This window comes from Osmerus mordax, chromosome 5 (assembly GCF_038355195.1).
Source record: "Osmerus mordax isolate fOsmMor3 chromosome 5, fOsmMor3.pri, whole genome shotgun sequence".
NCBI classification, from domain to species: domain Eukaryota; kingdom Metazoa; phylum Chordata; class Actinopteri; order Osmeriformes; family Osmeridae; genus Osmerus; species Osmerus mordax.
In genome coordinates, this window is record NC_090054.1 from 11,349,025 (window position 1) to 11,365,174 (window position 16,150).

The following is a 16,150-nucleotide window of genomic DNA, read 5'->3' on the forward strand; positions in this document are numbered from 1 at the left end:
TGTAGTCCTCCACTACTGACTGAGAGCTCCTGAGGTCAGCAATAAATATGTAGTGTTGGGTCACTGAGAAGATTATCATGGTCTCAAGGAGCCTCCATTCCTGCAAGTCGGGCTAATTTTAGATTACTCCCAGCTCAACCTGTTTTCAGTAACAAGACTTCTCAACCTCACTTCCGTCACTGAAAATCTCAAAATCCCTCCGCAAAGCCAGTCAGTCTATAAATCAGATTGTGTTAGCAAGATATCGTATTTGTAAACAGCTGCAGCATTTGAAGGTAGTTAAAGACAGTTGTCGGAAACCAATGCCCCAGGCCAGCTGTTGCCATAGCAACAGGACAGATGTATAGCCCTCCACTGTCGTCGCTGTGATCTTCGGCTGCCAACACCGATCCACCGCAGAACGGTAAAAATAGAACACAGGACATTTATATTTTAGAGTGAAAAGACATAGATTAGGCTTCAGCCGTGTAGAGGAGTCCCCTTTGTGTTCTGCTTATGTTCTTTGAAGATCATCAGATTTCTATAACACATGAGACAACTTTTGTTGTGTCAGCTCCTTGGAGATATGATTACGCACACTCCTTTGAGCCCTAACTCAGAGTAGGCCAACAGCTTACTATTTCCTACTGGCTCTGACAAAGTTTGACAGAAGTCTCTCTTCACCATGGAAACCAGGGTTGAAGAACAGCTGAAAGAGCTGGTAGCTAGGTGGAGAGTGACTGCAGAGGGATTGCGGGGAGAGTTGCGCTAAATTGATCCAGGCAGTGCCTGTTTTTCGCCCCTGGGTTTTGTTCTACAGCTACTCTACTCAGAGGGATACATAACAGATCTATCTTTTGTGCTCTACATTGCATGAGTCTGCGTGTCGTAAATATTCAGGTTCCTGTCTTGTCAGAGCAGAAAACAAGGCAGGCGGAATACCGGAGATCTCGAAAACGGGTGTGATTGTTATAGCTGTCTCAGGAGATGGAGCATTACAGTAGGGTACTGCATTTGTTTTAGAAACCTTGTTTTAATAATCTTAATCACACCTGTTTTGTGTATAATGTACTTCTACATGCATCTTGAATTATGAAGTACAGTAGGACAAATATATTTTGAAACATTATATAACGATTGCCACCCTTATGAATGAAATATAAACAAAGATTTTAAAGAAAATGATTTTTCTGGTCAAATCTAAATTGTTTTTTTTAGGAATGGTTTCTGAGTTTTATCCAATAGTCAGGCAACGTGACCTGTCTGTGTTAAGCCAACTGTCAAATCACTGGGTAAAAATGATCTCTGCTCTGGTGATCCAATCCCTATTTTATGGAATTCCAGTCTAACAATCAGATTATGGAAATATTAGCCCTATGATCGCAAACCAGAGAACACATTCATACAAATTGAATTGCTGAAGGAGGACTTCAATGTTTTATGTTAGAGCAGCTGTTTCGATCAGGTTCAGTGTTCTTGCTGTGCCATGCCCTCTGTACCCTGTCTGGGGTGACAGTAGTGCCATCCATGCAGACAGAGAATGGAGATATAAGCTACTGAGTTAATGGAATCCATTTTTGACATGGCTCTTAGGACAATTGGTGCTACATGATGTTCCAAGGCAAATGTTCATTCATTTCATTCATTGTCGTGCGTCATTGTTCTTGCTCAATGTAATACTGTAAATACTGGGTTGTGGCCACTAGCACTTTCTGACAAACACAAATGTTTTGGATTGAGTTAGGTACAAATTTGTTTACATGTTGTTACAGTAATGGTGTTTAAGTTCTGAAACCAATGGAAATTCTGTCTGTAGGAAGTCTTGCTCATAGTAACAAGATTCATTCAGTAACTGGGATGCTTAAGGTAAGGAAAAAGGGCTAAAAGTATATTTCTTACAATTCTGAGGAATAGGCCATGGACACACAATCCACACATCATGGAGCACAGAAAGAAAAATGGAATGTCACTCACATCCAATCATCATCATAGCCACAGCGAAGATTTTCTCTCCGTCCGTGGTGGGGGCGATGTTGCCGAAGCCAATGCTAGTTAAGCTGGTCATGGTGAAGTAGAGGGAGGTGATGTAAACAGACTCTTTGTTAGGCCCCCCCTCCCACTTTCCAGAGCCGCTGGCGTTGAAGCGGTATGGTGTCCCAACAGTCTCTCCCAGCATGTAGAGCCAACTGTCAGTACGAACCACGTTGGTGTCCTCGTCAATGACTTCATAATCCCCAATGCTGTACCTGTACCAATGAGACAACGATCATGCTTATTTTGTGTTTGTTGGGTCTTTCACTTAATGGTAAAGATCGATTGATGATATTAGCCCAATAATTACTTGTTTTATTATTTCAAATGGTGTTATTGTTATTATCAGTATGGCGAGATTATTTAATGTCATTTCTAGGACGACTGAACAGATTAATCTGTGTGTAGGGCATTTATTGATCAGGTAAAATCTTACCAAATGCAGGCCAGCCAGTGGGCAGCCAGGCCAAAAACACACACCAGAAGAACCAGAACAGCTGCCCCATACTCGATGTAGTGGTCTAGTTTACGGGCAACCCGACCCAATCGAAGCAGTCTTACCACTTTGAGAGAGCTGAACAGACTGCTGATCCCCTGTTGAAGAGAGAGAGGGGGAGGGAGAAACAGAGGAAAGGGTGGGTACAGTGAGGGTAAGAGGCATTTGTAATAAAAGCAATAATTGGTGGGAGCACAAGGAGAAAGAAATAGAAAGGGCAGAGAGAATGTGGGTGACAGAGGGGATATAAAGATAAGGAAAGGAAAAGAAAGGAGCATGGGAAGGATTAAAGAATGGATTTTTGGAGATCTCTGAAAGAAAAAAAAAATGGATGTTGACATGGTCTGTCTGCTTGTTCCAGTTGAGTTGCGTTTGTTGAGTTAAGCCATTATTTTGTTTTAAAAAAATGTGGAGAAGCTGCAGTATGTGTTATTCTTATTTCACTCATCTTTACATGATTAGAGTATGCTGACAGTTCCATTAAAACCCTTTAAATACAATGTATTTTATTATATTATAAAACATACTCTATTACAAAAATGCCTTGGACATTAAGCATTTGTACACAAGCAAAACATCACACACAAATTTGACCTTATATTTTATGAATATATTTAGCTGACTAAGTATTAGAGAGACAGAGATAACAGGAAAAGCTAGAAAGAAAGAGAGATCCCTCCAGCGCTTGATAAAAGCACATTATATTGTAATGCAATGTTTATCGTTATCAAAGACCCAAACCGACTCAAAGTGAGTTTTAGAATGAAAGGCCTACTTGAGTGACAGCCCGGTGGTTCCAGTTCTTCCACGTTCCATACATTAACACAGGCAGAGGAGGAAGGGGCCATGCAAACACAACAGGGGGATGAGGAAGAAAAGAAAGAAGTGAGCATGGTCAAAAAGAAGAGAGGAGACATTTGATCCAAAAAATAACAGATGATTTCACACATGTCCATTGCTGCAAATAATATTCATGTTAAAGAAAAAGCTACCCAAAAACTAAAAGAATCACAGGCTAGAAGTCATCATCCCCTCACATGTGGGTCCTGTGTGGTGGAGTAGTATGTTTAGTAGGCCTACATTCATTCATAATCTTTTCTTCATGCCTTCAATGACTGACTGCCTGCATTAATACAACTTGTATGGTTTGTCTTTTCATTTTCTTTTTTTATCCAATTAAGAGGGTCAGATGGCTGAGCGGTTAGGGAGTCGGGCTATTAATCAGAAGGTTGTTGGTTCGATTCCTGGCTGTGCAAAATGACGTTGTGTCCTTGGGCAAGGCACTTCACCCTACTTGCCTCGGGGAGAATGTCCCTGTACTTACTATAAGTCGCTCTGGATAAGAGCGTCTGCTAAATGTAAATGTAAGAGCATTCCGCCCCACTAGACCCGACTGCCAGAGGAAAATATCAAAATCCCAACAAAAGACAGGTCTAAATGCATGATAATGGAGCAGAAATGAATGAAGTAACACACTACTGCCAATATCAGACAGAGGTGACCACTGAACAACACCGCTTACTATGAATGTCCTAGTGTTCTACTGTCAGCAGCAAGACTGCTGAAACGTTGAAAGACTAGAATGGGACAGAATGCTGCACTTGCAAGAACAGAGCTGCCCACTGCTGAATAACTAGCCCTTTAAGCATTTTACACTGTGATGTCTGTGAATACATGGCCTTCAGGAGTTAATGACTCAGTCTGTGATGGGTCTGAGTAGCACGTCAAGCCATTTAATGCTTTCATAGCACTTACACACACATACACACCTACACACACAAACACACACACATGCACACTGTAGACAAACCAGTGACTGGTTCCTACCAGTGCAGGGAAAAACTTAATATCAACTGACAAGAGCAAAAATATGTGTGTATGTGTGTGTTTGTTTGTGGGTGTCTCTGCATGTGTGCGCATTTGTGTACTAATATTAAAGAGACCAGAGTAATTCATTGGATTGACAATAAATCCAATTTACAATCTGTTAATTAAAATATGACCTTTCCCCGACACAATAAACTATGAATTGGCTGATTTGTGTTGTATGTGGGGGAGGGGGGTGTATTTGCACATGTTAAAGATGTATTGCCTGACATACTCTATGGTAAATAAACCTCTGTGGCATAATATTAGCCACAGAGTATATTTTATAAATTAATATTCTGTCTAATATACTTTTTCAAAACTTGTAACCATTAAGGTACTAGCCTCAGTAGCCTGGCTGGCATTGCCAGACCAATTTTCCGAATAGTAAGTCTGGAACCTTTCAGTTCATATTCTACATCCAAGGGCTGTTACCAATGGGCGCAGACCAAAATGCCTCTGGACACAATTGAATATAATTGGATAAATACAACCAATCAGAGCAAAGAATCGTAACCTTGGTTTTTCATGAAAATGCCTCAACGGCTCTCCTCTGTCATCATATTAAACCTGGCCTATGATAAACGGTTGTGATTAGCCTGGTATTTCAGGCCGGGTGGAAATCAGTTTGAATAGGAGGTTGGTCAGACCGATCTGCCAGAGCAAATAAACCATAAACTCAAAGATTGGTCTGGTTCCCTGGCTAAACCTGTACAGCAACTGAGATTAATAAGGAGACATAGCATTCTTATGATTCAAACCACACAAAATAACTACACTCGAAGTATATAATTCCTGTTTTACATGCTACAGTTACTTCACAAAAACTTTACAATAGTTATGTGAAAATGGAAACTGCTCATTTGGCTGTTATTTGGCTGAATGCTACTGCTAACAAAAGCTGTGTTTAAGGCACGCCTGGCCAATTATGCTTCTGCAGCTACAACCCTCTCCACAGAGAGCTTCCAGAACAGGAATCATAAGTCCCCCAACGTCCAATTATAACACACATCATCAAACTGCCCTGACAAAACATTATTTCATAAAGAGTAAGTAGCAGAAGCTAATCCGCCCTCCCCCCCAAAAAACCCCAAAGAGCCACCAATGCTTTTCACTACACTTCAGTGAGACTTGAGTCTCAGAACACCTAACACTCAAACCCAAGATGAAAGCAGACATATTATAAAGAAACAGAGCTATATACTGGAAAAAAAATTGACACCAAAGTTATATTCTCTAAGCTTAAATCGCCATAAGCTAGTCTATTGGCTCCATAGTCTAAGCCTGAGAGTAGAAAGAGGGAGGAAATAATGCACTATTCAATGCTTTTGAAATTTTTAATGACAAAAAAACCTCTCTCGCTTATCTCCTTGTAAGCAGGTTATGGTCGTAAATGCAAATCCGAACAAGGAGTTTTTGTTGTTTGTTGTCAAAACAGCATGAAGGCTGAGTCTCTGACTGAAACAGCTCCATAGTTTAGTGAGGATGCATGTGAAATACAGAAGACAGAAGGCAGGTTGATGGGCTTGCCAGAAGGAACAGTGACAATATAATGTGAGAGATATGGAGTAATAGAAAAAGAAGCAAAACAAGGATACCCTTTTGCTTAAAGCACTGACCTCATCTACGTTCTCGAAGGCATTGATGACATCGTAGGGTAGGCAAGACAGCAGGTCGATGACAAACCACGTCTTTAGGTAGTTCATTCGGATCAGTTTTGGATCCGAGATGACCTCACCTGCTGGCCCCACGAATGTGGTGTGAAAGTTGAGCACAATGTCGACTAGGAAGATGACATCCACAATGCTGTCTACCACCAACCACGTGACGTTGTTCTGCTTGGTCTTGAAAGAGACATTGTACGGCACCATGATGGCGGTGTAGAAGGTGAGGATGAGGATGACCCAGTCCCAGGTGGTTTTAAAGAGGCAGTAGTGTAGAATAATGTGGGGAGGAGTCTTGGGGGTCTCTTGTTTGTACTGGGGCAAGATGTCAGAGCCAAGCTGCAGCACCTGCCAAATGTGAAGGAGATGGAATATCTTCAGTATGGCTGACAGCCTCTGAATGAAGGAACAGTATGACACCTGAATGCAGGAAAACAAGAAAGACCACAAGGAAAGAAAATACAAATGTGACAGGAATGATCCTACCTCGGCCAAGCGGGAGTGTTTGTGGACATTCTCTCCCTTGTGAACAGTGGGCTGCAGCTGCTGTAGTACCCCCCTACTGCTGGTCAGAGCGCGCGTCAGACGGGCAAACTTTCCCCAACCTGAGAACACAATTTGAAGCTCAATTACACAAAATGGTTCATGGGGAAAGGAGACATAACTGACATGTAGACTAACAGTAGAGGATTTAAGCAAAAATGACTGTACAAATAGACCAGTTCAACAGTGAATGAGGGTCAGCGAGTGACTGGAGGATAGTCACACTGCTTTCTTATAAAACTTACCTTTGGAAGAGTCATCCTCTATAGGCTGTTTAAAGGCTGTGATGTCACTAAATGTGCACAGAAACAAAACCACCTTTTCCTGTTCATTGCGAATGGGGGCTATTTTCACAAAAAACCATACCGGTGTCCCTGAAACAGAAGAAAACACTGAGGAATTCATCTTTACTCAACCCATCGTCGATATTTATACTTGCCAGTACATTTTACTATGAAGTATTTCCCTTTAAGAGCACAGGCACAAGTTTTGTACATCAATGTAGCATAGCTCAGCGTTTTGCTCTATTTTTCAATGTTCATCAATTTAATCAAATCAAAGAGAGTTAATTTGTTCCTACCTTACAATCTAGGTCTCTGTTCATCAGATAGAATAGTTTTTTTGTTTATTACCCAGAGACAACTGAACTAGAAATACAGTCCCATAGAAGCCTGCCATCAATCATTTGCTGTGGTTAGGAACTACATTTCTCTTAAGAAGTGTGACAAGCAATCAAGAATAATTCAAAGGTGCACAGGAATACATAGAACATTTTTTAACAACATTAATCTTGGCACTACTTTCTAGCCAATACTCTTAACGCTGGGTATTTATTGCAGGTGGCATTCCTTCCCCCCCCCCCCCCCCCCCACTTCACCTTAATACATCAACACTATTTTCATCTAATGATTTTTGTTTTCTGTGTCTTAGTCTTAGTAGTTTTACAGGGCTACAGATGCTTCCAGAAGTCTCTGAACAGTGATGTTTATTAGGGATGGCTGAACACATTTGCATGATAAGGGTTTGCCAAAACCTAGTCTTTGCAAATGGCACTTACGGTTTTTCTTATACATGAGTATCTCAAATGAATTCATCTCGTAGTTCTCAAACGTTAGTCGCACTTTTTCACTTGTGTCTTTATCCGTGAGCTCCCCGTACATGAAGCTGGAAAACATGAAGCAAAAACTTTTTGAATATTGTATGTTATTATCTACATAAAACAAGCAGAGTCTTGTTAATGAGGAGAAACACTGGTAACCAAAACAAGACAAAGTGTCAAAGTGTAAGGCAAGACCCTCAAATTACAAGATACCCCTGCTCAGAATAGAAGTCAAAATCTCATTACTTTAGTTTGCCAATCCATTTTGCAACCACCACCATCATCATAATCAAATTTAAAATGCATTTAGAATCTACTTTATAACAACCCTCTCTCTCCTAAAATGTGTCAACAAATATCCACTGCCAACCTACTCTTGCTATGATTATGGATTTTCCCTGTAGGACCCACAAGCTGTCAAGCAGTAAGATTGTTGTCAGGGAGTCTGGGATGATACTTCAGGGATTATGTCCAGGGACTCTTCAATCTCTGTTGGGATGTTTTGAATACCACAATGCCAATTGCGCTGACAGATATGTAGCAAAAAAAAATGTTCAACAACAAATGTTTCAAATACATTTCCATACTAAGAATTTGTTTTCGAAAACTTGTGAAATGGTAAATACACCCCATCTTTACACTTCTTTACCCACTTTGCCTTACTATCCCCATCCGTAGGAGCTGTTGGTTCTGGGTAAGTCTAAAAATAAATGTGGAGTTTTCTGGGAACTGTGAAAGATAGCATAATACTAATGAGGCAGTATTTTCAGAGCTTCAAAGTCACAACGTCTACCAAAGGCAGCTGATCTAATGTCACCAGACAGGAACATGTTTCAGCACACTAAGCGTGGGTAGGGCAGGCCCCTGTGATGTACTTAAATCCTTTGTCTAAAAAAAGATTATTATTACACTCCTTCACTTGAAGAGGGTATCATTTATAGGCATCAAACTCATATCTTTACAGCATCAGAGTTAAGGAGGCAACCTCACAAGCTTTTGGCTATCGGGTTATTGGTACCAATCCCTACATGTCTTCAAGAACAATGAGAAGCTATAAGTGACTTAAAACAATAATAACTTAATGGTGGCCTACCTGCAGGTGCTGCTTTTCTGCATGACCTCTGCTCTGTGATAACCAGACAGCTTGCAGAAGCCATCGTTGCTGTATACGATGGGCCAGTCCACAATCTGAGCGTTTCCCAGCACAAAGTTGGTATCTGTTTAAGATGTGGAAGAAAATGACGAAGCAAATAATCCTGAAATTAAAAGCTATCTCTCTCAACTATTGATTTGTACAATTTTCATGATACATGAAAATAGAGGTGAGGGGAAGCAAGGTTGGAGTCAAATTCATTAAAATGTTAAATCAATTAATGAACTGATACAATTCACAAATCGGGGGGAAAATACATGTGGGTCATGAAAATCAATGATTCAAAATCACAAATTGAAGGTCAATGATTTTCGGACTTGCTTGAACCAAAAAAGTGTTGACGCTAACCCTAAGGCTACAACACAGTCAGTACGCAATGGAAGCAACCACAATGTGACACGTTAGAGTGGTGAAGCAGCAGAGTTGTTCACATACAAGTACTTATCTGAGTCTTAGACCATCCTTACCCTCAGTGCTGAATAAGTACTGCATGTAGGGAGGGTGAGTAAAGCGAGTTACTCTTGAAGGGGTAGCTGACCTCCTGCACTATTAACTCAAGGAACTTATTCGCCTTTTGAATAAGCTGTGATTTCTTTCAGATATGCAAAGACATCTGTCACAAAGTCATCAATAACACACTTATAATTTGCAAGTGCACAACTAAAATTTTATATATAAAGAGGAACGTTTCTCAGTTACTTACTCATGGAATTCTACCGCACATTGTATCATTTGTGGGGTATTGTGTCATAGTTGGAAAGATGGCTTTTAAAGATGACTTAGTGAAATGCATGCATATTTGACTGATATGTGTTTTCCTATACAGACGGTAAGCCTACAAAGGATCCTCTTGGAAAATACATGAAATGTCTAAGACACATCTCAGTCATATCAAATAAACTTGTGAAAATGTCAAAATAGTTTAATCAGTTAGCAGCCAACTCCTTGATTTTAACAACAAAAGGTATGCTATTTTCATATAGCTAAAACAGTCAATACCATGAGTAATTATTTTGTAATAGTTAAGACTATTCCTTTTTTAACTCAAACAACAACTATACATTTATAACTTGGACAACAAGTTCAAGCACTGAGGGGAATGTTAATACATGTCCCCTTAAACTTATAATTAGACATATAAGGGACAGTGTAAGGGACTCTGTATTAGCTATTGCTAAAATTGACAAACACTATAGTAAACATGGCTTAAGAAAATTGCTTCATTAGATCTAACTCCCTGTCTCCAGTGATGGCTGTCTGGATAACTGATGGGCAATTAGACTGCACCTTGACACAACCATGTGACCACAGGAAACACAGTTACTCTGTCATCAGCTTACATGTACATGAGCTAGCTATAGACAGCTGTGCAGACGGAGAGAGAAAGTAAAAGGGGTGATGATGGAGAAATAGACAAGGAAAATTGTGTGGGGAGAGATTGGGGGGGGGGGGGCGAAGAAAGAGTGAGAGAGAGAGACAGAGAGAGAGAGAGCGAGAGTAGGAAAGAGAAATTGGCTTATCCAGGGGAAACAACAACAAATAAAATGATTATGGACACAGCATTCTGAGATAAATGTGTATAGTTTATGGAAAAGGCAATTTCAGAGCACTGAATTGAATCCCTTAGTGCTAATGTGTTGTTCACATAGCAGTGAAAACACAGAGCATAAGGTCCATCCATTGTAGCATTACGAAAAAAAAGGGTGCTTGATACACTAGACCTAATGAATGCATAATACACTAGACCTAATGAAGAGAAAATTGGGTTTGTGGTGACAAAATATTATGTCCCAAATAATGAATAGAGATAATACACACATCCCTATACTATTCCTTCAAATGTGTACAGTCACTAGAACTACTGACAGAAACACAATTACAGTATACGGGTTTAAGACGTTCCATGCCAACATTTGTTATTTTACAATTGTTAGTGGTGATGCTGTCCCATTTTACAATGGTAGACAGGGATGATGTTGATAGATGACAGCAGCATCTGACGTCAATGTTCAATCAAGTATCTGTATGATTCATCATTTGCTGATGTGTTACAAAATGTGTTTATTTTAGCTGTAAGAATAATGGGTTAGCTAGTGGAAAAGGTCTGCACCCAGACCAAGATGGCATCTTTAGGATCAATTGCTTTGTAAATTAACAGCTATTGGTATAGAACAGTTTAGTATACAAAGAGTCAAGAGGGAAATTAGAGGAAGGAAAAACAAAAGCAGCACTCCAAAGTATGCTTTATACCTGTCTGTCTATGTGATAATGTCCAAACTGAAAAGTTGAAAAGAAAAATGGTTACAGTAGCAGCAACAAGAAGAATGTTAAAGCTTTAAATACATCATATAATTTAGGTAATATCACAACCAACATTTCTATGTGGACTAACACCTTAAACTTACTAACACTAAATGAGTAGCAGGTAGGCCCATTCATTCTGCATGGTGTGTCAATTTGTCTTATACACTTCAAGATTTCAATAGTGTCTCCAGCTACTATAAAGTTGTGTTGGGACAAGAAAGTGCATTCTTCTCACACATAAGTACATATTTTAGATTCTAACGTGTTTATGCTTTAACATTTACTGTGTTTTTCTAGGACCTAAGATAGGCTATTTGTTTATATTCCTCATTCCTTCTCCCGTTTGAAGTATAAATGTATGGACCTTTAATCGACCTAAATGGTAGCCTATCATCGACATCATCATTTTATGGAAGTGATGCAGGCTGGAAACAGAATAGGACCATTGTACATAATGTGTGTAGATTAATGTGAGATTAACAGTCTATAATAAAATATATATTTTTATATTCAGCTCCAAATGGAAATAACCTTACGAAAGAATGTCTGATTAAACAAAAAATTATAAACCTGCCATAGGTTAGACTCAATGGAATAAAAATAAAAAAACACTTCCAAAACGAAATAAGATTTGAAATACTACATTTGAACGTCACGTGTATCCATCGCCACTCCTTGCATATTCTATAGATTTGGTGCCGCACGTTTCATTAACTTGGATGAATGGTGCAGACACCAAACTTTCTGCCATTTTGATAGTCTTATAATTTATGCGATTGTGTGGGATATTCAAACGTAAAATTCCCTTTAAGTTAATAATTCAGAAAAACATTTTGACAATAATTATTTCCATCGTCGTAGGCTATAAGATGCGGGCCAAATATAGGAAAGGAAAAGTTCATATGGAACTGATTCATCCTGCAAGGATTCGAAGTAAATTATTACACAAAATTGTTCTTACCGTTTGATCGTCTGACAATATTTTCTAAAAAAGTATTTTGAGGGGCTACAAGTCCTCTCCGTCCTCCGGCCATTCTGGCTCTTCATTCAGTCGTCCGTGCGTAGGAGCGGTCGGTACAGCTGGTTACTGTGTCTATCCGCAGAGCGATTACTCCAGACAACTGCCTTCATGGTCTCCTCTGCTGTTGACTGAGATTGGTTGCAGAGGGTTCTCCAAGAAGGTCCTCTACCCATCTGAAACAGTACTCCCCCTGTTGAAGCGGGTGCGCCAGCTACTGAAGTGCGCCTATTCGAATCGCACTACGGTAGCGCGCTTTGGGGATTTAGAGATTCCCTTCCACACGCGTTGAGCCCCATCTGCTGGCATAGTTAGGTAGTAAACCATATTTGAGATCATATGTAGGCTTTTCTAATTCATGCAGTCAAGCCTTCGACTCTCGCACATTTGATTTTTACTTTGTTTTGCATCCATCCAGGGCCGTTGGACATTACTTCAATAACCCTTTAGGTTGTCATAGCCGACATTACGCTGAGGCAGGAAAATGTCACCCCACATCAGCTTCATGTACATTATGTGTTGAGTAAAGTATACTTATTTAAGCAGTAGCTTGTCTTAATTGAAGTGTTTCACTTTTAGAGACTGGTGAACATAAATACAAGTTGAAAGCTTCACACTGTTATGGCTTATAAAGATGGGGTTAGTCCCCAAGATGACCACTGGAACATATAAAGACAAGGGTTATTTGCCACAGGTTTTGATACTACCCACTTATAATTCATGTGTCATAATCTACCATAATTTGTAACAATCATTGCCCGATGGTGTGAACATGTTGAGGGGGCACTGTGCACATTGTTTATATGAAAAGGTATCAAATAAAGACGTTTTCTTAAGTTGAAATTGCATCAGTAAAGTTTATACACAAAACTTTCACTATCAAGATATCATTTAAAGATCACAAATAATATACAGACATGACCATGAAAGTTTAAATAACACCACAGAAAGTTCCAAAATGACCACACAGTCAATACATCTTCTCACTAACTGGACCAAGTCTTGGTTGTGTTGAGGTGACTGAGGTGGTCTGCTATGTACTTGTGCTCTGGGAACTTGACAAATTTGTTTTCCTTGATTTTGGACCAAGACTGGGCACGGCGTTCCGCAGCATGGCCACATTCCTGCTCGGGTGTCATGTATGGCCGGCTGATCCAGTACTCGTTTTCTGCCTCACGCTCCAAATGCACAATCATGTTGCGCTTCATCTGCCACGTGATGGCCCTGGGACGCCGGTACTTCCCAATCCACTGCTTTCCAGGGATGCCTTTCCTCAGAAGAACCATGGTGAGGAACATGGCGAGGTCTAGCACACAGCCCTGAGAAAACAAACAAGGCAGTTTGTAACACTAGATGTTGACAAGACTGGGCCTGTAAACTCTCTCTAAAAGGCCAATGCGACCTTTGTCAATTCAAGTCAAAAGGAACATTTTACTTTCAGGTCTTGAATGAAATTGTATTGTATTAGGTCAGGGGCCCGCGTAGTTAATCAGTTCACACTGATTAATGTGCAGAACTAAGTAAATGTTTTGATTTTAAATCGCAATGAATATGAAAAAAGGTCATTACGACAGTAATAATGCTCTTTTAATAGGCCATATATCCCTTGATATGTACGGATGTATGGTGCATAACAAAATAATAAACTAATCTAGTATAATGAATACATTTAAAATAATAAAATCTCCACAATAATACTGGTAGTCAATCCGGCCCATATAATTTTCTGTTAGACACATTAAAGAAAGTAAAAATCACCTGGCCCTCGCAGAAAAAAGTTTGGTGACCCCTGTATTAGGTAATTACATCTAACACAATATATAGACTGCTGGGTGATCATAGGTCCTTAAATTCCTATGCTTTCCAATTCGATTGGCCAACAAGCACACTTGTATACGTCAGTGTAGGGAGACACAGACGTTTTTGCCAACTAACGTCAACTAACGTTTTTGCTTGAAATCAATTTGAGCTAACTACAGGGATCTCAAGTGTTATCAAGAGTTCGTCGTGAGATTACCATACCTGTCAACGTTTGGGTACAAAACAACGTGTGTGTGTGTGGGGGTTCTGATCTTGGGGGTCTCTCAGAGTGAGAAATGGTTGAGATGCGTAAGAATTACATGGTGATGGGTGAGAAATGGTAGCCTGACGTTGTCATACTCATAATTCTAGTCAGAATATGAGTCTGATACCGCTCCGTTGGGCTGTGAGTATGGGGCTTGTTTCAACCTAACCCGGAAAAAATGCCATATATTCCAGTGTGTTGTTGGACGAAAATCAGATGATAAACTACAGCTAATCAGCTAGTGACAGTAATGACTGTGCTAACTAGCTGCTGCTTCTACTGATGTACTAATATAACACACTAGATGTTCAATATACAAGAGATACCAGTCATCTTCTATAAACACTAGCTACACAAAATACACTGTAGCCAACTCCATGGCGTCAATGTGTTGCTAGCTACCAGTAGCAAGCTTCTCGCATATGACATTCAGTTTGTAGCTCGCACTACTAGCTAGCTAACTGGGCAGCGCTAAGTAGAGGTCAGCGGACTAAACTTTTGCTGCATGGGTTAAATATATCATCACATTTTCATTGTAATTTGTTAAATGTACTTACCAGGCTACAGTTGGGGAAATAGTAATCAAAAGCTAGCTGTTATCATGTACGTAGCTTCGCTTGTTAAACAGTTCTTGGTTTTGAAAGGAAACGTGACTTTGGTTTCTACTTCCGCTTGTAGCTACGGTACCCCTGAAACGTCACCGCCCGCTTTACGTCCGCCGTAAGATGGTCAAGATAAAACAAATATTATTATTAACTAGAGAGGGTACAATTTCTGGGGAAATTGTAGGGTGTGCTTGCTTGCGTCGGTTGCACAGGGGTCCGTTTTTGAATGAAATTTTTACAACTGATATTTCTGTATATTTTATATAAAAATGCATACTTATTATTTATAAAGATTACATAGATTTAAAAGCTTTTTTTTTTTGCTGCTCATTTACAACTGAAAATACGAGTGAAGTGTAGAATGAAATAGATGTCTTCTCATTTCCCCTGCAAGAGGCGGCCTCATCGTTGAATCAAAACGAATACATTTGTCAGACCGGTGTAAAAATTGACCTAATCTCTATGACTTAAACGTCATTTTATGTTTTTCCCTTCTCATGATATTTTCAGGCATTTAGCCTACTCATTGCATTCATTCATTAATAAAGAACCCCCTTTGAAGATTATTCTACGACGTTACCCGGCAGTAGAAGATGGAATCGCGATTCAAACAGTACCATCTGCTAACTGAAAATATGCCCCCCAAAACGTAAATAAGCTTGACATTTATTTAGTGGAAAATCGCTCATTCATAAAAAACTCACTGGTAGCGATCATTGTCAGTAACAACGCAAAATGTGATATAGCCTATAGCCCTGTGTGGAGAAGCTGCCCTGGTAAATTGGACTACTACTGTACAGTACAGTAGACTACTGCTGTGTTGGTCTTGGTAGCGATTGCGTTGGTTGAATTGGATTTAACGTTCCGTTGTACGGTTTAGGCTGAAATTAATTATTTTCATGAACAGATTGACAACGTTTAGGCTGTGGCAATGAAGTTCAGATTAGTAGTTAGATAGACTTTTGATTTAAGTAAGGGGAGTGCCGAACATGTTCTGTCGCCGTTTGACTTCCTAAACAGCTGTACAATATACTGTAGATGTTTTTGTAGTGTGTCTCGCGTAAGCTACAGCGTTGCAGTGAGCTACACTGGTTTGAAACCACAGCTAATGGTAATTTCACCAACAAATCGTTTACTAATGTCAGAATACATCCTACAACGAAAATGTATATGTGAGGAATGTTTATTTTAAGGATTGAAAACAGATACATCATAGACCACTGTAGATGTGTTGCCCGGGCAACACAGGCTAATGTCATGATGCTAATACTTCAGTGAAATAGTAGACTACTGTTTCCGAAAGTAGATGTACTTCCTTAATAATATC

The 16,150-nt window shown here is 39.7% G+C and overlaps 2 protein-coding genes across 2 annotated transcripts in view; both read right to left on the minus strand.

Moving 5' to 3' along the window:
- The window catches only part of kcnh1a (potassium voltage-gated channel, subfamily H (eag-related), member 1a), a 30,451-nt gene extending 18,088 nt beyond the window's left edge, over window positions 1-12,363 (minus strand). The window contains exons 1-8 of the mRNA XM_067236133.1: window positions 12,097-12,363; window positions 8,772-8,895; window positions 7,637-7,743; window positions 6,825-6,953; window positions 6,523-6,641; window positions 5,992-6,384; window positions 2,447-2,604; window positions 1,954-2,225 (exon numbers count right to left, since the gene is read on the minus strand). Coding sequence (XP_067092234.1) covers window positions 1,954-2,225; window positions 2,447-2,604; window positions 5,992-6,384; window positions 6,523-6,641; window positions 6,825-6,953; window positions 7,637-7,743; window positions 8,772-8,895; window positions 12,097-12,169 — 1,375 coding nt within the window. The 5' untranslated portion in view covers window positions 12,170-12,363. The remainder of the gene's footprint in view (window positions 1-1,953; window positions 2,226-2,446; window positions 2,605-5,991; window positions 6,385-6,522; window positions 6,642-6,824; window positions 6,954-7,636; window positions 7,744-8,771; window positions 8,896-12,096) is intronic.
- Window positions 12,364-12,990: 627 nt separating this feature from the next.
- Window positions 12,991-14,890, minus strand: mrpl57 (mitochondrial ribosomal protein L57). The gene is made up of 2 exons (XM_067236841.1): window positions 14,776-14,890; window positions 12,991-13,472 (listed from the first exon to the last, which is right to left on the minus strand). The coding sequence occupies exon 2, from the start codon at window positions 13,449-13,451 to the stop codon at window positions 13,140-13,142; it is 312 nt and encodes a 103-aa protein (XP_067092942.1). The 5' UTR covers window positions 13,452-13,472; window positions 14,776-14,890; the 3' UTR covers window positions 12,991-13,139.
- Window positions 14,891-16,150: the final 1,260 nt, after the last annotated feature.

What these genes read in the sequence shown, in the direction of transcription:
- mrpl57 (XM_067236841.1), bottom strand. Translation starts at nt 13,451, where the DNA reads ATGTTCCTCACCATGGTTCTTCTGAGGAAAGGCATCCCTGGAAAGCAG.